Below are 23,428 nucleotides of genomic sequence, written 5' to 3'. Positions count from 1 at the left end.
TCAGTAACCGTTGCTTGCCTAGCAAACAAAAACAAAAAGAAATGATTAAGCTTTGGAAATTGGATATCAACATCTTGTCAGCACAGGAAGACATGGAACACAAAATCCCTTTTACCCCACAAAAGGTGGCAGCATCAGCATCTATATGTACAACACTATAGAAAGGTATGTGATCCAAAGAGAACATTGACAGAAGTTCAACTGAAACAGTTCTTGTTGGAACAAAATTATACTCGCTAGTCACAGATGAATGAAAAGTGTAGTTCAGAAAAGACCTAGCGATGGGTGGCATTATAGTCCTGGGTCTTTTCTTCCGAAGCCACAAGAAATATCCTAATGCTGCAAGAGATACAATCAATATACCTAATCCAGCATAGAGGAAAAATTACAAAAATGATAAAGACCAAAAAGAAAACTATATTTGATGAGTTCACAACTTTAATTCAGTATTTGATGAGTGACAGACATGTGAAACCATGACAATTCAGTATTTCATGAGTTAACAACGTTAATTCACAACTTCGACTTATAATCGTAAACAGAAGATATCAATAGAATAACATAAGAAAAATAGATTAACAAAAAAATCTATTAATTCACAACATATGCATACAAAACCAAACTTGTTTTCTCACTATCAGATCTTAACTCATCCCCCTTTTGATTTATATATACCCACCGTTTGATGAGAAGCTATATGTGAGGAAACAAATGCTTATAGGAACTTCTACAACCAATTTAGAATTTACTACAATACCAAAGAGTGCATAGTACAAATAAAAATGTGTTAATCTAACACTGTAAAATTGCTAGTAGTGAATCACATGAAAAAAATTGATTTGGTGGTCATCTATGTGATCTCTTTGGTTTCCAAATAAATACAGAACAAACATTCAAATTAGAAGCCCTCCCCCCAACCCATCCCAAATAAAAAAATCATGTTAACCAAGCATTCAAATTCGAAAATAAAACTTAATAAGCAAATAATACAAATATTGAATATTGGACTAACAATGTTTATTAATAACCTCGACATGAACAAATTGAGATTAATGGGCTTACTTGACTGCAACAATGACCCCCATAGACCCTTTTTAACATCCCAAAAGAAAGGCAGAACAAATCCTGTGTCTTTGTATCTGTTCTAGTTGAACTAATTAATTTTGTTTTATTTAAGAAAAAAATTAAAAAAAACTCGAGAGATTTACTTTGAGATTGACGGCAACGATGACGGCGAGAAAGGGTTTTGAGAGAGATATCGATGGCGACGGTGAGAAAAGTTCGAAATGTAACTTGAGAGAGAGATCGATGAAGATGGCATCGGGTCGTTCGAACTGAAACTAGAGAGAGAGAGAGACGTTCAAACTTAACTTGAGATAGAGAGAGGCGGTGACGGCGTCGAAGTGTCTCTCGATGAAACTTGAAAGAGAGAGAGAGATTTTCGTTGATTCTGTAATTTGGGCTAACAGAGTTTGAAGAAGAGGGTTTTGTGTTGTGAGGGAGCTTTTAAAAAATTTAAAAACTGAGGAGGGGGCGTTTTGTAATTAATGTATGTTTAACTTTAAAACTGTAAGACGTTTGTTTAACCGTCGGATGCAACAAAATCTGACGAACTAAAAAACTTGGTAAAAACTGGGCAAAGTTTAGGGCCGCCGAACCGCTCCCTATATATATATATATATATATATATGGGTAGCGTTCAAGGGCAAACTTTTTAGCAAACTTTTTGGCAAAACATTTTTCAAAACATGGGTTAGAGGTCTTGGAATGGGCTGATTTTTGGTGAGGATGATCTCTATGGTGAGTAGATCATCCTCACCAAAAATCAGCCAATTCCAAAACTTCTAACCCATGTTACCAGTTGAAAAATCGTTGACCGTCCATTTTTTGTAAACTGTTTTTGATGGGGTTAGAAGTTTTGGAATGGGCTAATTTTTGGTGATGATGATCTCCTCACCATAGAGATCATCCTCACCAAAAATCAGCCCATTCCAAAACCTCTAACTCATGTTTTGAAAAAATGTTTTGCCAAAAAGTTTGCTAAAAAGTTGGCCATTGAACGCCCCCCTATATATATATAGGGGACGGTTCAGCAGCCCTAAAGTTTGCCAAGTTTGGTGCCAAACATATTTCAAAATATGGGTTAGAAGCTTTGGAATGAGCTGATTTTTTGTGAGGATGATCTCTATGATGAGAAGATCATCATCACCAAAAATCAGCCTATTCCAAAACTTCCAATCCCATCAAAAGTGATTTACAAAAATTGGACGGTACACGATTCTTCAACTTGTAAACTAGGGTTAGAAGTTTCAAAATGAGCTGATTTTTTGTGAGGATGATCTCTTCACCGTAGAGATCATCCTCACCAAAAATCAGCCTATTCCAAAACTTCTAACCCCATCAAAAGTGATTTACAAAAAATGTTTGGCACCAAACTTGGCAAACTTTAGGGCTGCCGAACCGCTCCCATATATATATATAGGTCCCGTTCAGCACAAAACATTTTGGCCAACATTTTAGCCAATCATTTTTGTCCTACATAGGTTAGAAGTTTTGGAATGGGCTGATTTTTGGTGAGGATGATCTCTACGCTGAGGAGATCATCCTCACCAAAAATCAGTTCATTCCGAAATTTCTAGCCCCATGTTTACAAGTTGAAAAATCGTGGACCGTCCATTTTTGATGGGGTTAGAAGTTTTGGAATGGACTGATTTTTTGTGAGAATGATCTCTACGCTTAGAGATCATTCTCACAAAAAATCAGTCCAATCCAAAACTTCTAACCCATGTAGGACAAAAATGGTTGGCAAAAATGTTTGGTGCTGAACAGGACCCATATATATATAGGGAAATGTTCAACACCCTAAGCTTTACCCTACACTTTAACAAACGTGTTTTGTCCTACATTGATTAGAAGTTTTGGAATGGACTGATTTTTGGTGAGGATGATCTCTATGATTAGAATATCAATCTCACCAAAAATCAGTCCATTCCGAAATTTTTAGCCCCATGTTTACAAGTTGAAAAATCGTAGATCGTCCATTTTTCATAAACCATTTTTGATGGGGTTAGAAGTTTTGGAATAAGTTGATTTTGTGAGGATGATCTCCTCACCATAGAGATCATCCTCATAAAAAATCAGCCCATTCCAAAACTTCTAACCCATGTAGGACAAGACACGTTTGTTAAAGTGTAGGGTAAAGCTTAGGGTGACCCATATATATATATATGGGTCAGGTTCAAACGACAACCATTTCAACACACATATAGACAACGTGTTTTGTCTTATATGGGCAAAAATGTTTGGAATGGGCTGATTTTTTGTGAGGATGATCTCTGTGGTGAGGAGATCATCCTTGCCAAAAATCAGCTCATTATGAAACTTCTAGACCGTCCAATTTTTGTTGAAAAATTGTAGACCGTCCAATTTTTGTAAATCAATTTTGATGGGGTTACAAGTTTTGGAATGGGATGATTTTTTGCCAAGATGATCCCCTCATCATAGAGATCATCCTCACAAAAAATCAGCCCATTCCAAACATTTTTGCCCATATAAGACAAACATGTTGTCTATATGTGTGTCGCAATGTGTGTTGCAGGAACCCGACCCTATATATATATATATATGGGTCAGGTTCAAACGACAACCATTTCAACACACATATAGACAACGTGTTTTGTCTTATATGAGCAAAAATGTTTGGAATGGGCTGATTTTTTGTGAGGATGATCTCTGTGGTGAGGAGATCATCTTGGGGAATCAGCTCATTATGAAACTTCTAGACCGTCCAATTTTTGTTGAAAAATTATAGACCGTCCAATTTTTGTAAATAAATTTTGATGGGATTACAAGTTTTGGAATGGGATGATTTTTTGCCAGGATGATCCCATCATCACAGAGATCATCCTCACAAAAAATCAGCCCATTCCAAACATTTTTTTGCCCATATAAGACAAACACGTTGTCCATATGTGTGTCGCAATGTGTGTTGCAGGAACCCGACCCTATATATATATAGTATATATACAACACACATTGCGACACACATATAAAACGTGTTTTGTCTTATATGGGCAAAAATGTTTGGAATGGGCTGATATTTTGTGAGGATGATCTCTGTGATAGGGGATCATCCTGGCAAAAAATCATCCCATTCCAAAACTTGTAACCCCATCAAAATTGATTTACAAAAAATGGACGGTCTATAATTTTTCAACAAAAATTGGATGGTCTAGAAGTTTCATATTGAGCTGATTTTTGGCAAGGATGATCTCCTCACCACAGAGATCACCTCACAAAATCACGCCCATTCCAAACATTTTTGCCCGTATAAGACAAAACACGTTGTCTATATGGTGTTGAAATGGTTGTCGTTTGAACCTGACCCATATATATATATATATGAACAGCGTTATTACGACCCCCTTTGCGACCAAACCTTTTTGTCTTATATGGGAAAAATGTTTGGAATGGGCTGATTTTTTGTGAGGATGATCTCTATGGTGAGGGGATCATCCTGGCAAAAAATCAGCCCATTCCAAAACTTCTAGACCGTCCGATTTTTGTTGAAAAATTATAGACCTTCCAATTTTTTGTAAATCAATTTTGATGGGTTAGAAGTTTTGTGGAATGAGATGATTTTTTTGCCAGGATGATCCCCTCACCATAGAGATCATCCTCACAAAAATCAGCCCATTCCAAACATTTTTTCCCATATAAGACAAAAAGGTGTGTCGCAAAGGGGGTCGTAATAACGTGACCCTATATATATATATATATAGGTAGCGTTCAATGGCAAAACTTTTTAGCAAACTTTTTGGCAAACATTTTTCAAAACATGAGTTAGAGGTTTTGGAATGGGCTGATTTTTGGTGAGGATGATCTCTACGGTGAGGAGATCATCATCACCAAAAATCAGCCCATTCCAAAACTTCTAACCCCATCAAAAACAGTTTACAAAAAATGGACGGTCCACAATTTTTCATCAGCTTGTCAACATGTGTTAGAAGTTTTGGAATGGGTTGATTTTTGGTGAGGATGATCTCTACACCGAGAGATCATCCTCACCAAAAATCAGCCCATTCCAAAACCTCTAACTCATGTTTTGAAAAAATGCTTGCCAAAAAGTTGGCCATTGAACGCCCCCATATATAATATATATATAGATATATATATATATATTATATATATATATATTATATATATATATATATCTATATATATATATGGAAATGTTCAACAACAACATTTTGACAAACATTTTGGCAAAACATTTTTCACAACATGAGTTGGAGGTTTTGGAATGAGCTGATTTTTGGTGAGGATGATCTCTACAGTGAGGAGATCATCATCACCAAAAACCAGCCCATTCCAAAATTTCCTAATCCCATAAAAAATGATTTACAAAAAATGGACGGTCCATGATTTTTCAACTTGTAAACTGGGGCTAGAAGTTTTGGAATGGGCAGATTTTGGTGATGATGATCTCCTCATTATAGAGATCATCCTCATCACCAAAAATAAGCCCATCCCAAAACCTCTAACTCATGTTTTGAAAAATGTTTTGCCAAAGTTTGTTGCGAACAGGACCTATATATATAGATATATAGGGTCAGGTTCAAGGGCCATATGAGAAAACATATGTAAAAACTTTCGTTTTTAATAAAATTTTAAAATATGGGTTAGAAATTTTGGATAGCTGAGTTTTTTGTGAGGATGATCTGTATGATGGAAGATCATCAAAAAAAAAAAAAAAAAAATCAGCCCAATCTGAAACTTCTAACCCCATTAAAGTGATTTAGAATGTGGACCGTCGATTTTTTTACCAATTTTTATCACTAATTTGTAAATCACTTTTGATGGATTTAGAAGTTTCTGATTGAGCTGATTTTTTGTGAGGATGATCTTTTCATCATAGTGACCATCCTTGCAAAAAATCAGCTCAATCCAAAACCTCTAACTCTTATTTTGAAAAACGAAAGTTTTTTCATATGTTTTCTCATATGGCCCTTGAACCGCCCCCATATATATATATGGGAGGCGTTCAGCGCAAAACATTTTGACAAACATTTTGGCAAACATTTTTAAGCCGTCAGATTTAACGCAAATAAACGGATCAGATTCAATTTGACTGTTTTATAAAATTATAAGCTAATTACAACGCCGTCCCTCATTTTCAACGTAATTAGTGCGACGTCCCTCTCCTCTTTCAAATCGATCGAACGAAATAAGGTTCTATCAGACAGAACTAAACCTTCTCCTCTGTCGAACCCTCTCTCATTCTCACTCTCGAGTCTCGACAGAACCTCACTCTCTCACTCACTCTCTCTCTCTCTCTATCTCACTCACTCTCATTCTCGCTCGAGCTCTCTCATTATACTAGGTTGTGTGACGGTCAAGCCCATTATACCAGGTATGAAGCAGACTTTACCATTATAGAATTGTTGTGTTAGACGCCATGGGCAGATAGCTCTGCTGCACTTTTAGCTTGTATTGCTTAAAGAAAGGAGAGACTTTATGAAAAGATTAAAGAAAGGGAGAAAATACCCATTTGACAATGTGAGAGAAAAACAATATTATTGAGAGAGAGAGAGAGAGAGAGAGAGAGAGAGAGAGAGAAAGAGAGAGAGAGAGAGAGAGAGATTGTATAACGAACCTTCTTATCGATGTAATCTGCCCAAAAGCTTGTTTGGGATCTCTGGTAAGGATCATTAGGCAATAATGGAGATATTTCATTCCAAACCTCGTCAATGTATTCAACCACTGTGAGGGATTCACAAATGGGCTTCCCATTATGGATCAAAACAGGAACCTTCTTGTGGATTGGGTTCATCTTCAAAAGCAGAGGGCTCTTGTCCCAGAGATCTTCTTCTTTGTATTCATATTTGATCTCCTTCTCTGCATAGAGATTTGATAATAAACTCCAAATCATGTATAGAGAGCTCAAGTGAGAGTGAGAGTGAGTGAGATAGAGAGAGAGAGAGAGTGAGGTTCTGTTGAAACTCGAGAGTGAGAATGAGAGAAGGTTTGACAGAGGAGAAGGTTTAGTTCTGTCTAACAGAACCTTATTTCGTTCGATCGGTTTGAAAGAGGAGAGGGACGTCGCACTAATTACGTTGAAAATGAGGGACGATGCTGTAATTAACTTATAATTTTATAAAACAGTCAAATTGAATCTGATCAATTCATTTGCGTTAAATCTGACGGCTTAAAAATGTTTGCCAAAATGTTTGTCAAAATGTTTTGCGCCGAACACCTCCCTATATATATATATATAGGGTCCCGTTCGGCACCCTAAGTTTTACCACACACTTTAACAAACGTGTTTTGTCTTACATGGGTTAGAAGTTTCGGAATGAGCTGATTTTTGGTGAGGATGATCTCTATGGTGAGGAGATCATCCTCACCAAAAATCAGCTCATTCCAAAACTTCTAACCCCATCAAAATTGATTTACAAAAAATGGACGGTCCACAATTTTTCAACGTGTAAACATGGGGCTAAACATTTCGGAATGGGCTGATTTTTGGGGAGGATGATCTTCTAATCATAGAGATTATCCTCACCAAAAATCAGCTCATTCCAAAACTTCTAACCCATGTAGGACAAAAAATGTTTGTTAAAGTGTGTGGTAAAACTTAGGGTGCTGAACATTTCCCATATATATATATATATATATATATATATATATATATATATATATATATATATAGGGTCACGTTATTACGACCCCCTTTGCGACCTCCTTTGCGACACACCTTTTTGTCTTATATGGGCAAAAATGTTTGGAATGGGCTGATTTTTTGTGAGGATGATCTCTATGGTGAGGGGATCATCCTGGCAAAAAATCATCCCATTCCAAAACTTCTAGACCGTCCGATATTTGTTGAAAAATTATAGACCGTCCAATTTTTGTAAATCAATTTTGATGGGGTTAGAAGTTTTGGAATGTGATGATTTTTTGCCAGGATGATCCCCTCACCATAGAGATCATCCTCACAAAAAATCAGCCCATTCCAAACATTTTTGCCCATATAAGACAAAAAGGTGTGTCGCAAAGGGGGTCGTAATAACGCGACCCATATATATATATATATGGAAAATGTTCAACACCCTAAGCTTTACCTTACACTTTAACAAACGTGTTTTGTCCTACATGGGTTAGAAGTTTTGGAATGGGCTGATTTTTGGTGAGGATGATCTCTATGATTAGAAGATCATCCTCACAAAAAATCAGCCCATTCCGAAATTTTTAGCCCCATGTTTACAAGTTGAAAAATCGTGGACTGTCCATTTTTTGTAAATCATTTTTGATGGGGTTAGAAGTTTTGGAATGAGTTGATTTTTTGTGAGGATAATCTCTATGATGAGGAGATCATCATCACCAAAACTCAGCCCATTCTGAAACATCTAACTCTTATTTTCCAAAAATATTTGGTATAATATTTGGTTCTCTTTACGGTCTCTAAACGTTTCCCATATATATATATGGGTGGCGTTCAATGGCAAACTTTTTGGCAAAACATTTTTCAAAACATGAGTTAGAGGTTTTGGAATGGGCTGATTTTTGATGAGGATGATCTCTATGGTGAGGAGATCATCATCACCAAAAATCAGCCCATTCCAAAACTTCTAACCCCATCAAAAACAATTTACAAAAAATGGACGGTCCACGAGTTTTCAGCTTGTAAACATAGGTTAGAAGTTTTGGAATGGGCTGATTTTTGGTGAGGATGATCTCCTCACCGTAGAGATCATCCTCACCAAAAAGCAGCTCATTCCAAAACCTCTAACCCATGTTTTGAAAAATATTTTGCCAAAAAGTTTGCTAAAAAGTTTGCCATTGAATGCTCCCCTATATATATAAAGGGAAATGTTCAGCACCCAACCATTTACCCAACAATTTGCCCAACATGTTTTGTCCTATATGGGTTAGAAGTTTTGGAATGGGCTGATTTTTGGTGAGGATGATCTTTACAGTTAAAAGATCATCCTCACCAAAAATCAGCCCATTCCAAAACTTCTAACCCCATGTTTACAAGTTGAAAAATCGTAGACTGTCCATTTTTTGTAAATCATTTATGATGGGGTTAGAAGTTTTAGAATGAGCTGATTTTTGGTGAGGGTGATCTCCTCACCATAGAGATCATCCTCACAAAAAATCAGCCTATTCCAAAACTTCTAACCCATGTACAACAAAACATGTTGGGCAAATTGTTGGGTAAAAGATTGGGTGCCGAACGGGACCCATATATAAAAGCTTCTCTCTTTGGGTGTGTGTATTTGATTTGAAGGTAAATGATAAAATTTCAATGACTTCTCTCACAAGTAACCAAATGTTTTAAAATCTAGTTGAGTTGAATATATGATTTTACATTTTTTTTATACATGATTTTGAAGAGTCATATGGGTTGTTTTAAGTATCCATCTTTATTTCATAATAGTTTTGAAATACCGTGCCCTTTATTTAACCAAACAAAATTAAAAAGATCGAAAATTTCTCTTACCGATTGTGGACAATGGAAAAAATGAAATTTCATGATACCATCATCTAACTTTGAAATCTTAAAATTAAAAATTTGAATGAAGGGCTTGTGAGAGAAATTTTCACTTTATTGATTTTTTATTTTTTTCACCACATGTCAAACGGTGGGATGCCCTGAGAAAAAATTAACTCGAGCTGTGAGAGCATTTAGACGATGGCAACATGACAGTTTCCTCTCAAGTCTCAACCAACAATTGTGTTACAAAGATCATCTTGGGTATTGTTAACATGTGTCCTAAGTTGAGATCGTTGAAACTGCCCTCAAAAGAAATTTTAGGATAAAAAAGAGGAAAATAGCGATGAAGGTATCACATATATGACATGTGGCATCTTCAAGAAGGTATCACAAATAGCAACGAAAAAATAGGAATGCAAATTAAATACGAAAATTCATGTGTCATAGTTTAAAGAGTATTCAGTGTCAGAATTCAAAGATGTATTTAATGCACTTTAACGTATGCCCTTGGGCACACATTGACAACACCCATTAATATTTGGTGGTTCACACCGGGGTGGGTGGCAGTTGGCAGCTCTTTAAAGGAGAAGCCTGGTAATTGTGTCCATAAAAAAAAATCCATCTATATATATATATATATATATGGGTCAGGTTCAAGGGGCATATGAGAAAACATATCTAAAAACAATGTAACATTAATAAATTTTCAAAATATGGATTAGAAGTTTTGTATTGAGCTGATTTTTGGTGAGGATGATCTCCTTGGTGAGGATGATCTCTACGGTGAGGAGATCATCCTCACCAAAAATCAGCCCATTCCAAAACTTCTAACCCCATCAAAAATAATTTACAAAAATGGACGGTCCACAATTTTTCAACTTGTAAACATGGGTTAGAAGTTTTGGAATGGGCTGATTTTTGGTGAGCATCCTCAGGTGAGGATGATCTCTACGGTGAGGAGATCATTCTCATCAAAAATCAGCCCATTCCAAAACTTCCAACTCATGTTTTGAAAAATGTTTTGCCAAAAAGTTTGCCAAAAAGTTGGGCCTTGAACGTGACCCATATATATATATATACATGCTCTTCTCTCTCTACATATGTGCATTTGATTTGATTTGAAGGTAAATGATAATATATATATGGGACGGGTCAACAGCCCTAAAGTTTGCCAAGTTTGGTGTCAAACATTTTTCAAAATATGGGTTAGAAGCTTTGGAATGAGCTGATTTTTTGTGAGGATGATCTCTATGATTAGGAATGCAAATTAAATACGAAAATTCATGTGTCATAGTGTAAAGAGTATTCAGTGTCAGAATTCAAAGATGTATTTAATGCACTTTAACGTATGCCCTTGGGCAAAGATTGACAACACCCATTCATATTTGGTGGTTCACATCAGGGTGGGTGGCTGTTGGCAGCTCTTTAAAGGAGAAGCCTAGTAATTGTGTCCATCAAAATTCCACATTCGCACCACTTATATATATATATATATATATATATCTATATATATATATATATATATATATACATGCTCGTCTCTCTCTCTACGTATGTGCATTTGATTTGATTTGAAGGTAAATGATAATATATATATATATATTATATATATATATATATATATATATATATATATATATATGGGGCGTTCAATGGCCAACTTTTTAGCAAACTTTTTGGCAAAACATTTTTCAAAACATGAGTTAGAGGTTTTGGAATGGGCTGATTTTTGGTGAGGATGATCTCTATGGTGAGGAGATCATCATCACCAAAAATCAGCCCGTTTAGGAGATCATCATCACCAAAAATCAGCCCATTCCAAAACCTCTAACCCCATCAAAAACAGTTTACAAAAAATAGACGGTTCACGATTTTTCAGCTTGTAAACATGGGTTAGAAGTTTTGGAATGGGCTGATTTTTGGTGAGGATGATCTCCTCACCGTAGAGATCATCCTCACCAAAAATCAGCCCATTCCAAAACCTCTAACTCATGTTTTGAAAAATGTTTTGCCAAAAAGTTTGCTAAAAAGTTTGCCATTGAACGCTACCCATATATATATATATATATATATATGTATGTGTTATTATAAAAGCTTCTCTCTTTAAGTGTGTGCATTTGTCTTTTTATTATTAAATTTTTTTTTTCCATAATTTTGAAGAGTTATATGGGTTCTTTTAAGTATCCCTCTTAATTTCATAATTATTCTGAGATACCCTGTGTTTTCAAATTGATATAGCAGCGCCTTTGATGGCTTTACCCCTCCTCTTCCCCTAACGCCCTCCACCCCACCCTGCCAGTCTTCCACTACATTTGTTTGGGCCTCCGCTAATTTTTGACACTATTTGAGAGACATCTCTACATTTTGGTGATAATTTGATGTAGCCCTAATTTTCAAATTGATAATATGCTCCCTTAATTTTCCTTCAATATTTTGCGTGCGTTAGACAACCCTCTGTATTTTCATGAATATTTGACTTACTTTCATTTTTTAAAACTGATGATGGCATGCCCTCTTTAACTTTTTCTCTCTTAAATTAAGAAAAAGGTAACCTAAATACACTTATTTTTAACCTCTGACAAAAATCCATATTTTTTTTTCCTCTTTATTTTTTGGCTTTGGCAGGCCGCATGTACGAATCACCTGCATGTGACAATAGTTAAATATAACCACTTTTATGTAGATGGATATATAGAGATTCAAAGGTGTGACCTAGGGAGCAGACCATGTCTCCCTTACGTTTTCTTTCTAAAACTGGTCATCTTCAAGCTTTGCAAACCCTATAGTAAAATGATTTTAATTCCTCTTAGAGAATTCTAGAATTTTCTATCTTATTCTTTTTATTTGAAGGTTAAAGTAGATTAATTTAAAGGTTAAAGATTAAGATAAAAAGTTTTAACCCTGAGGGGTTGTCTCAATGATAATTTTGGACCGATAAGCGGTTAATGCCCGTAGGTCATGAGTTCAATCCCACTATGAGCATTAATCCCTCAAGGGCCACCCGTGAGAATGCACCCTCACTTACTCGGTGCATGTGATAAGTGAGAGTTGAACGTGCCCCATGACTAGGCCTTGGACAAGACCATGGTCTATGGATTGGGCAAAGCCTAGATATGAGCCTGGTCAGCTGTCTACAGAGATGCCCAGTTATATAAAAAAAAAAGGATAAAAAGTTTTACCCTAGAGGTTGGTCATGGCTGATTTGAGACACCCTATGTTTTTAAATTGATGACATTGCCACTAGACTCAGGTGTTCTCTCATAAACTAGTGAAAAATCGACTTAAATGCTTTTTCTTCAACGTATAATAATAAAAAAAATCCTCAACTCTTCTCGCCCAAATCAGCCATCTTTAATTTCTTCAACCTTACCAAATTATTTGTAGTTTGCCCCACCCTACAAGAAAATCCTAAACTTCTTAGATATTTATTTTAGAAAAACACTCTCCTTACTTGGTAATATTTTTAATAATACTAATCGTGGTTGAGCTCAAGTGGATTACCAAATGGGTAATCCACCACCATAACACTCATGAAATTTTTTTTCCTTCTCTTTTAAAGTTGGTAGGATTTGGTTCTCGACATCCCTGTGTCATCAGATCATATTTTGGATGCCAGTAGGTGGGCTCAACGACTTTTAGTAAGATTTGAAATCTCACTAAATTAATAAGACTAGCCTTGCTATTTTTTAATACAAGCTTTCATTAATTAAAGGAGAAGGAAACCGATCCATTGAGGAAGATTATAATTTATAAATGTGGAAGCTTAAGATAGCGGAGGAGAGTGTGAGTGGGCCTTATAGTCCATGGCTTTTTAGCACCAATAATTTTATTGGAAGACAGACTTGGGAGTTTGATCCGGGTGCTGGGACACCCGAAGAGCGTGCTGAAGTCGAGAAGGCTCGCGAGGAGTTTCGCAGAAATCGATTTCAAGTCAAGCCTTGTGGGGATGTTCTTTTGCGATTACACGTACGTTAAAGAGAAAGAAATACAAAATTTCTAAACTTAGGAAAATGCTAAAGTGACTGTGCAGGACACTGCTTTAGATATTGAGCTGACTTGGAGGTGTGTATGGAACCATTGATAGTTTTCCTTGAGATATGAGTTAAAAGCATCTACAATTCTGTGGAAACCTCTATGTCAGCTCAGTGTATTGTGCAGTCACTTTAGTACAGCTCTTCTACTTAAAAGTCGAGTCGTCTTCAAGTGACTTCCTACTACACCATGTTCAACACTTCGTTTATGTGGTGGTGTGCAGACACAAATAAACGATAGGTCTTTCCTCGAAACAATGATCAATTGACTAAAAAAAAAACACTAAAAAAAGAAACAAAACTGACATGTCAGTGTGCATAGAACCATTGATTTTTTTTTTCTTATATCTTGAGGAAAAATCTATGATTTTGTGCATATTCCCACATTAGCTGTGTGTCTTTTTGAGTCAAGACTATTTTTCTCAAGATAGAAGGAAAAAAAATTCAACTGATGAGATATGTGCACAAAACAATAGATTCTTTCCTCAAGATATAGAAGGAAAATTGGTGTTTATGCATACCTTCCACGTCAGTTGAGTGTATTTTAGTAATTTTTTTTTTCTAGTCAGTTTGTATTATTAAAAATGAGTCGTGTTGGTGTGACTCAAGCTCGGACCTCACATTGCACACCCTGACGTGAGGTCCAATCTTAAGATCACTTCAACATTATTCTTAAAAATTTATCATTATCTCTACATTGTGACATTAATAGAGTGTCCTATGAAGTCATTTAGGATATGTAGTTATCTGCACATTGCCACATAAGTGCAGTGTCCTAGGAACTAGGAAGCCACTTTAAAACTTGACTTGAATGTTCATCGAAGTTCAACTCAAAAATTAGTCAGACAACTTATATGAGTCAAACAAAATTATATTGAATTTATGAATAAATTTTAATAAATAAAAATTATTTTTTTACAGAAATATTAATTATCAAATAAATCGGTCAAAATTTTTATTTGACTCAGTATATTTTTAGATCAAACCACTTCGTAAAGTTTTTAAAAGGGTATTTCAAATATTTTCATAAAAAAAATCTTCAAAAATATTAAATAGATTAATATTTTATTAAGTGGGGCTTAAATGATCCGTACTGATTGAATACAAAGAGTTCTTCAATCATTGACCCAAGATTTTTTTCCTTGAAACAATGCTGACCTCAGTACTAACCGAAAAAACACTCAAAAGGACACTCAACTGACCTTTCGATGTGCACAAAACCATTGATTTTTTTGTATCTCGAGGAAATCTATGGTTCTACGCATATTGCCACATCATTGGGAAGGATAAAAAAAAACATCAGCCCTCTAATATTCATGGTCTAAATCAGATTTGAAAAAAAATAAAAATGAAAAATTTGGACTTTATCGAAGGCTTAGAAAATTTTGGATTTGGTTGGGGTGACACTCTTTTCTACCGTCTATAATGTACCCTATGGAACTTCACTGAAGAACTTCCAAATTTTGAAAGGTTTGATTTTAACTCTCGAGTCTTCAACTCAGTGGACATTCAAGTTGAGTCTAGTCAAGTTTTTCACAGTTTTAAAACAATGGTTTAAACCATAAATTAAGAACTTAATTAAAAAAAGACTCCAAGTTTATTGATGTGGGCAATTATAGATCCACTGCATTGACACCCTTGAGGAGCATCTATTATTAATTAAGTCCGATTTCAGAATCACACCTAATCTTCATTTCTTATCATGATCTCGAAAATACATTACAGATGTTAAAAGAGAACAAAGATAAATTTGATCTAAGTATACCCACAGTAAAGATTGGAGACAATGAAGATGTGACGTATGATGCAACCACAACTGCATTGAGGAGGGCTGTCCGATTCTTTTCTGCCATGCAAACAAGTGATGGGCATTGGGCTTCCGGGATTGGGGGCCCATTATTTTTCATGCCTCCCATGGTAAGCGTTTTAAATTAAACTAATTAAAACATTGAAACAACTATAGACCCATTATATTTTTGGGTTGACTTTTTTTTTTTTTTCCCTCATTGTAAATTTCTTAAACATTTTGACATAGATAACAAAAAAATAAAAAATGTTACAAAATGCAGGTTTTCGTGTTATACATCACCGGAATGCTTGATACTATATTTTCAGTGGAACATAAAAAGGAGATTCTTCGTTACATGTACTATCATCAGGTGCAACTGGTTCTTGTGTCATATTTTCGTTACATGTCAAAAATAATATTTACTCATACTTATCAAACACACATATATTTATTTGTTTGCAGAATGAAGACGGAGGATGGGGATTACATATCGTGGGCCATAGCACAATGTTTGGTACGGCGCTGAACTACATTTGCATTCGTTTACTAGGAGAAGGGCCTGATGGTGGTGAAGACAATGCTTGTGCAAGAGGGCGAAAATGGATTCGTGACCGTGGTGGCGTAACTTCCATACCATCATGGGGTAAAACATATCTTTCGGTAAGACCTATAACACATACTTACAAATATAATTTCCCTATGTTGGTGGATGTTGCAATGTGATCAATATTTTCTTAGTATTGGTTCCGCTTGTTACATTGCAAATCATTTACAAATGCAAATGCAAAATAATAATAATAATAATTGCTGCAGATACTTGGAGTGTATGAGTGGTCAGGCTGCAACCCTATGCCCCCAGAGTTTTGGCTTCTTCCTTCCTTTCTTCCTATGCATCCAGGTTTGCACTATACATACATCTCTCTGTTTTATCAGATTTTGTTTACTCATCATCATCTTCATCAAAGCCTTGTCCAAAAACTTCCTTAACCACCCCTTAGGCACGTCACCGCATTCCCTTATTCAAAGGAATTTAATGTGATCATTTTCTAGGTTGTTATATTAATTAACAAAAAATTCACAAAACGGAGGAAGTCATCCACTTAAGAAGTAAAGTGGTTGACACGATTAATCACTCCTAGATTCTTGGGGTACTTTCTCAGTCCAGCCTAAGAAATAGCCGAGCTTGTCCCAAATATCTATTCTGCACTACTATGCCAACAGGAAATCAGCTTGACTCGGTTATGCTGAGCCAATTAGCGTCTCAGGAACCACCGGGGTTGAGTTGTGCTGGAATGCTGTCTGCATGACCCTCAAACCCCTCTCAGCTTATGCCACGTGCACTATGTGAAAATACTCTGAATTCGACAGCCTAAAGCCATTGAGTTTTATGTCGAAAAAATAGATTTGATGACCCTCAACCATACACATGTAAGATTTGTATCAAATCCGAATTCTATCCTATATACCAAATTATCTCAATTACATTTCTTTTTGTTTGAAAACTGTTTGTTAGTCTTACTCTTGAATGTGTTCATTTCTAATTTTATCTTTCAAGTTGTTTTCCCATTCATTCATGTTTGCTATGCTCAATCCATGCACATGTTATTTCTTTATTGTCCAACATTTAGTTCCACACAACATAGTCATTATTACTTGTCTTTTAGAATTTTCTTTCATTTTGATTGGGATTCCTCGGGCACACAAACACTCCAGTGAAAATCTATATTGTTGTCTATGTTTCCTCTATCTCAAGTCTTCCTATGAAATGCAGGAAATATGTGGTGTTATTGTCGCTTGACTTACATGCCCATGTCATATTTATATGGGAAGAGGTTCGTTGGTCCAATCACAGATCTTATTTTATCATTAAGGGAAGAGCTTTACATTCAACCTTATCATGAAATTAAGTGGAACAAAAAACGTCACGTGTGCGCTAAGGTTGGTTATATCTAATCCACTTCTATGTTCTCCTAATTGCAATAATGTGTTGATAAATGTGTGTATGAGTGCTCATGCTTGCACAGTTTCAGAATTCATGTAAATACATCAACTTTTATGTCAAATTATTATTGCAGGAGGATCTCTATGTCCCACATCCTTTAATGCAAAACTTGATCTGGGATTCTCTTTACGTGTTTGTCGAGCCTTTTCTAACGCGTTGGCCCTTAAATAAATATAGAGAGAAGGCTCTACAAGTAACAATGAAGCACATTCACTACGAAGATGAGATTAGTCGATATATGACAATTGGAGCTATAGAGAAGGTAATGCACATCATCATGTACACCTCTAATTGAACCCTGTGATTTAGTACTATTTTGAACAGATGACTCAAGAAGTTTGGGCTTATGGGTTCAATTGTAGCTTACCCATTTTAACAAAGACAAAATTAAAACAAAATCAAGATACATTTATTTAGGTTATATATACGTTGTATTCGTGCTAAGATATTCACTCGACTTATTCTTGCTCAGGTGTTATGTATGCTTGCTTGTTGGGTGGAAGATCAAAATTCAGATGCATTCAAGAAACATCTTGCCAGGATCCCAGATTACTTGTGGGTTGCCGAAGATGGATTGAGAATGCAGGTTTAGAAACAATATCAATTACATATGCTCAAAATTCAATAATTTGTCTTTAAAAACATTAAATTTCACTTTGTTAGCAGTAAGTATTAAACTTATTGAATTTGATTTAATTGCAGATTTACGGTACTCAAATGTGGGACACTAGTCTCTCTATTCAAGCACTTATAGCTAGTAATCTTCACGACGAAATTGGACATACTCTTAAAAAAGGACATGATTACATAAAAGCATCACAGGTTTTGTCTTAATCTTGCCAACCAACAACAACAACAACAACAACAACAACAACAAAAATCTTCACTTTATTTATTCTATTAATTTTCCTATATTGAATTATTTTGAAGGTTAAAGATAACCCATCCGGTGACTTCAAAAGTATGTACCGGCACATTTCTAAAGGAGCATGGGCACTCTCAGATCAAGATCATGGGTGGCAAGTCTCAGATGGCACTGCAGAAGGACTAACAGTAACTATCTCAATTAATCCAACATTAGACAAATGTGCCATTTAATCAATATTCTATAGTAACAAGAATTATACATATGATGATAAATTCTTCTTCTTTGATAGGGTTGCCTCTTACTCTCACAAATGCCACATGAAATTGTTGGTGAAAAAATGGAGCCAGAGCGATTATACGACACTGTTGATGTAATTCTTTCTTTACAGGTAAGGATTATATTCCATGGAATTTAATTTGTTATACTCATCTCTTAGAGTTTAGACAAACATCTATTGGACAACTAACTAAGAGCTTTTCATTTTCTAAATAAATTCTTAGAGTTGTACTAATAACAGGTGAAATACTAATCTATTACTCCTGATCAAACACTCAAAAATATCTTATCTTCACTTTTATTTGCATTAAATTACATCAATATCAACATGGTCTGTATTATATATGATTGCAGAGTAAAAATGGTGGCTTGGCAGTTTGGGAGCCAATAAAAGCGCACAAATGGTTGGAGGTAACTCCTTTCAAGACCAAGTAAAGATTCTAAAAGTTATTGGTATCCCTCTATACATACGGGCTATATAGTTGAATGTGATCTTATTAATATCTTTAGTGACAAGAAGAAGCAATAAGAATAGAGAAACTGCATCAACATTACTTAAATGTTTCACGATATTCTATTATCATAACATTGGCTAACTTTGGGTTCTATTTGCAGATTCTCAATCCTTCAGAACTTTTCGAGGGCATTGTCGTCAATCATGAGTAATATTTTCTTAACCTTTTCTACTTCTGTTATTTATTTTCTTTGTATGGTCGGATATACTACGACATGTGTAATATCCCAGGTATGTTGAATGCGCTGCATCAGCAATTGAGGCTCTAGTATGCTTCACGAAGTTATATCCTGATCATAAGAAGAAAGAAATTGATAATTTTATTGCAAAAGCAATACATTACCTCGAACAGGAACAAATGTTTGATGGTTCATGGTATGTTTCTCTGTCTAACCCAATGATTAATCCTATAATTTACAATTTTGAATTGTTCCATTTGTATAGATACAAAAAAATTACAAGAAATTAATATTTGTTCATACAGGTATGGAAACTGGGGAATTTGTTTTACCTATGGCACATTCTTTGCACTAAGGGGGCTATCAGCTGTTGGAAAGAACTACTACAATAGCCCAACTGTCCGTAAAGCAACTGAATTTTTGCTGTCAACACAGACCCCGTCGGGTGGTTGGGGAGAAAGTTATCGTTCATGCCCAGAAAAGGTAACTATTTATTCGTTAAGCTCCTCTCCGTCAATATCATAATACATGGTTCTTGACAGAGTGGAAAGGAGAAAAAATATTTGTTTAATTAACTGATCCCAAATACGTGCAGTTCAAGTCTTGATGATGACGATGATCTTGCTTTCCAACTATATCTTTCCATCCTCAATACTATATTAATGCTTATCTTGAGGAATATTTTTTTGGATTCTTTATAAAGAAAAAATACAAGGTTTTTTTTTTTTATATAAAAAAAATTATGTTAAATATGTGTGTGTTCGGCTTGGTGAAACAGGTATTTATACCTTTAGAAGGAAACAAAACAAATTTGGTGCAGACTGCATGGGCTTTGATGGGTCTTATTTATGCTGGGCAGGTTAGTTTTAATTTTGAACATCAAGTACTTACTCGGTGCTCATAAGAATCTGCATTCATCTTTCTTGATTACTTTTAACCTGTTAGAAAAAGCCCTTAGATCCGAAGTATAAATCAACAAGAACACAAATAATATCACAAGACACAAGATATACATAGTTCGATCAAAGCATCGACTTACGTCTACGGGCGAAAAATGGCGATTTCACTATGATAACCAAAGAAGAACATGGTTACAACTTTTTTTTTTGCCTCTCGTATATCTCTCTTACCTCATTAGGGTTTCATCTCTTATCCTTTATATACTTAGGGTTACAAAGAGGTTAAACAGGTCGGATCCAAGTCCAGACCAAATGGGTCCAATATTTTGGCTGGGGGCAAAGTCCTTGATAATGGTGGGGAAACCCCACACATAACCAATTAAACGAGTCGTTAGTGGATCATCAAAAGATCTGGGCTGAATTCACGATAACTCTTCATATACAAGAATAAAAGAAATAACCCAACAAATCTCCACCTTGACTTCAATTCCCAAAATAATCGTTTCCGTTGCGCCTCCACTAAGACCTCAAGAACTACAAACACCTATTAAGTCCAGGCTGCCCCTAAACTTGATACTTGAGATGACCTTAGTTATTAAATCTACTGGATTCTTTGTTGTATCAATCTTTTTCACTACAATTGCACCCTGAGCAACCACATATTGGATGAAGTGCAATCTAATATCAATATGCTTGGTCCTCTCATGATATATCTAATTTTTTGTCAGATGTATGACACTCTGGCTATCACAAAAATACCGTAGTAACACCTTATTCCAAACCCAAATTAGTAACCAAACCCTGCAATCATATTGCCTCCTTCACTGCCTCTGTAGCTGCCATATACTCAGCTTTTGTGATAGATAATGCGACTGTTGACTACAAAGTTGTCTTCCAACTAATGGTATTATCGCAAATAATGAAAACGTAACCCGTCAAAGATCTCATCCTATCTAGATCACTAGCATAATCAGAATTGACATACCCAACAACACTCTTAGAAGTGTCACTACTTCTATCATATAACAAATCAACTCTTATAGTACCCTTTAAGTACCTCAATATCCATTTGACTGCTTGCCAATGGATCTTCCCAAGTTTATCCATGTATTTGCTAACTATATTAACCGCATGTGAAATATCAGGTCTATTACAAACCATGACATACATAAGATTACCAATAACATTAGCATAAGGAACCTGAGACATGTGCTTTACCTCCTATGTCTACATGGACATCTGAGTTAAGAGTCTAAAACGAGTTGCTAGATGGGTACTCACAAGCTTAGACTCTGGCATTCCAAAGCGATCCAACACTTTTTCAATGTATTTCCTTTGTGATACATACAATCTACCTACTTCTCTATCCATATGAATTTCTATATCCAAAATCTTCTTTGTAGCCCTTAAGTCTTTTATCTCAAACTCACTATTGAGTTGAGCCTTCAGCCTTATAATCTCAGATATATCTCCGTATGCAATCAACATGTCATCTACATATAATAGTAAGTACATAAACGAATCATCTGTGAGTCTCCGATGATAAACACAACTGTCGTACTTACTCCTGGTATAGTTGTTTCTCACCATAAAAGTATCAAACCTCTTATACCACTATCTAGGAGATTGTTTCAGGCCATATAAATTTTTTTCAACAAACACACGTGATCTTTCTTTCTTTGAATAATGAATCCGTCTAACTGATGCATATAAATTTGTTCTTCAAAATCACCATGTAGAAAAATAATTTTTATATCAAGCTGTTTATGCTCTAAATTATATAAGGCAACCATAGCAATGAACACCTTTATAGAAGTATGTTTCACAACTAGGGAAAAAACCTCAGTGAAATCCACACCTTCCCATTACGTATACTTCTTTATTTTTTTTGAAAATCCATTTGTATCCCACAATCTTTTGATTTTTTGGCTTCTCAACAATTTCCCATATTTAGTTCTTGTGAAGAGATTTGATCTCCCCACTCATGACAACAAACCATTATGTTGACTCTTCACATGTAATGCCTTCTTGATAGGTATATGACTCATCATCATCCATAGTCTCTGCCACACTAAGTACATAAGTAACCAAATCTACATAAGCAAATTTTTAAGGTGGTCTAATCTGCCTCCTTTGTTTATATCTAACAAAGTTGCACTGTTATAACTGAACATCATCCTCGATAGTAGGATCCTGTCGTGGTTCATCCTCTTAATCTATCTCATCCGTACCATTATTTTTCAAAATAAGAACCTCTAGCTCCACTTGTTCAATGACACTGTGAGGTCTCTTGGTATCGAGTACCTCCCCTACATTGAATATGGCAAATTCATCAAATGTCACATCTCTGTTGATAATAAACTTTTTTCCTATCGCATTTAGACACGACAATCTATAACCTTTCACCCCAGCCTGATATCCAAGAAATATGCATTTTTTTTGCCCTCGTTTCAAGCTTACCATAATTTACATAAGCATATGTTGGACACCCAAGTATTCACAAGCCAGAATATGTGGTAGGAGATCCCGTTCACACGTCCTTTGGAGTTTTGAACTTAATAACACTGTTAGGAGACCTATTCACTAGATAACAAGTTGTGTTAACAGTTTCAGCCCAAAACTATTTTGACAAACCATAATTTGATTGTATGCACTGCACTTTTTCCAATAGAGTCATGTTTATTCGTTCTGCAACCCCATTCTATTATGGTGTCTTCTATACTGTGATGCAACACAACACCTTCATTTTTATAGAACTCATCGAACTTATCAGAGTAAAATTTCAAACCGTTATCAATCCTCAATCTTTTGATCTGTTTTCCAATTTGTTTTTCTATTAGTGTCTTCCATTGCTTGAATTTGACAAAACTTCATTTTTGCTTTTCAAAATAAATATTTAAACCTTCCTTGAAAAATCATCGATGAAAGTCTACACATATCTGCATCCACCATGTGATACAACCGGAGATGGACCCTATAAATCAGAATGAATATAATCCACAGTACCCTTAGTTTTGTAAATACCCGTACTGAACTTTACTTTGCACTATTTCCCAAAAAAACTCACAAATTCCAATTTTCTCCTCGTCAAGCAAATTCTATTTTCTCAAGACTGTCATCCCTTTCTTGATCATATGTCTGAGGCGCATATGCCACAATCTGGTGGTGTTTAAATCTATTGCTGATACTGATATTGTACGTGTAATTGTCTGTCCTTGCAATGTGTACAATTCATTATTCTTTAACCCTTTCATTACAACAAGAACACCCTTAAAAATCCGAATAACTCCACCTCCTACTTTGTAACAACAATCATCTGAGTCCAGCATACCTAAGGAAAATCAAAATTTTCTTTAATTCTAGAACATGCC

General features: G+C 35.4%; 2 protein-coding genes across 6 annotated transcripts in view; one reads left to right on the top strand and one right to left on the bottom strand.

Annotated features, from left to right (window-relative positions):
• LOC147397612 (putative glutathione S-transferase) lies at window positions 1-6,931 on the bottom strand. Its single transcript, XM_086450212.1, has 4 exons — window positions 6,656-6,931; window positions 1,063-1,066; window positions 116-363; window positions 1-18 (listed from the first exon to the last, which is right to left on the bottom strand). The coding sequence occupies exons 1-4, from the start codon at window positions 6,929-6,931 to the stop codon at window positions 1-3; spliced, it is 546 nt and encodes a 181-aa protein (XP_086306338.1).
• A 4,120-nt stretch (window positions 6,932-11,051) lies between these two features.
• The window catches only part of LOC147397611 (beta-amyrin synthase 1-like), a 13,410-nt gene continuing 1,033 nt past the window's right edge, over window positions 11,052-23,428 (top strand). For 2 of the 5 annotated variants that reach the window (XM_086449434.1, XM_086449437.1), the window contains exons 1-17: window positions 12,706-13,137; window positions 13,212-13,465; window positions 15,256-15,447; window positions 15,600-15,689; window positions 15,782-15,979; window positions 16,133-16,217; window positions 17,091-17,257; window positions 17,395-17,583; window positions 17,794-17,907; window positions 18,024-18,143; window positions 18,252-18,374; window positions 18,479-18,577; window positions 18,820-18,876; window positions 19,081-19,127; window positions 19,211-19,354; window positions 19,464-19,641; window positions 19,937-20,017. In XM_086449434.1, the coding sequence (XP_086305560.1) occupies window positions 13,253-13,465; window positions 15,256-15,447; window positions 15,600-15,689; window positions 15,782-15,979; window positions 16,133-16,217; window positions 17,091-17,257; window positions 17,395-17,583; window positions 17,794-17,907; window positions 18,024-18,143; window positions 18,252-18,374; window positions 18,479-18,577; window positions 18,820-18,876; window positions 19,081-19,127; window positions 19,211-19,354; window positions 19,464-19,641; window positions 19,937-20,017 (2,097 nt within the window). In that variant the 5' untranslated portion in view covers window positions 12,706-13,137; window positions 13,212-13,252. Of the gene's footprint in view, window positions 11,077-12,705; window positions 13,138-13,211; window positions 13,562-15,255; window positions 15,448-15,599; window positions 15,690-15,781; window positions 15,980-16,132; window positions 16,218-17,090; window positions 17,258-17,394; window positions 17,584-17,793; window positions 17,908-18,023; window positions 18,144-18,251; window positions 18,375-18,478; window positions 18,578-18,819; window positions 18,877-19,080; window positions 19,128-19,210; window positions 19,355-19,463; window positions 19,642-19,936; window positions 20,018-23,428 lie in introns of those variants that run through there. The other 3 variants (XM_086449436.1, XM_086449435.1, XM_086449438.1) reach the window with 3 other exon arrangements.

The sequence above is a fragment of the Akebia trifoliata genome, chromosome 8 (assembly GCF_017979445.1).
Source record: "Akebia trifoliata isolate Shusen 1 chromosome 8, ASM1797944v1, whole genome shotgun sequence".
Classification (NCBI taxonomy): Eukaryota; Viridiplantae; Streptophyta; class Magnoliopsida; order Ranunculales; family Lardizabalaceae; genus Akebia; species Akebia trifoliata.
Note: the sequence above shows the minus strand (reverse complement) of the source record. Positions and strands in the feature narration are given on the sequence as shown.

Bases quoted from the DNA above. Each gene is read 5' to 3' on its own strand.
- LOC147397612 (XM_086450212.1), bottom strand. From the start codon at position 6,931: ATGATTTGGAGTTTATTATCAAATCTCTATGCAGAGAAGGAGATCAAA.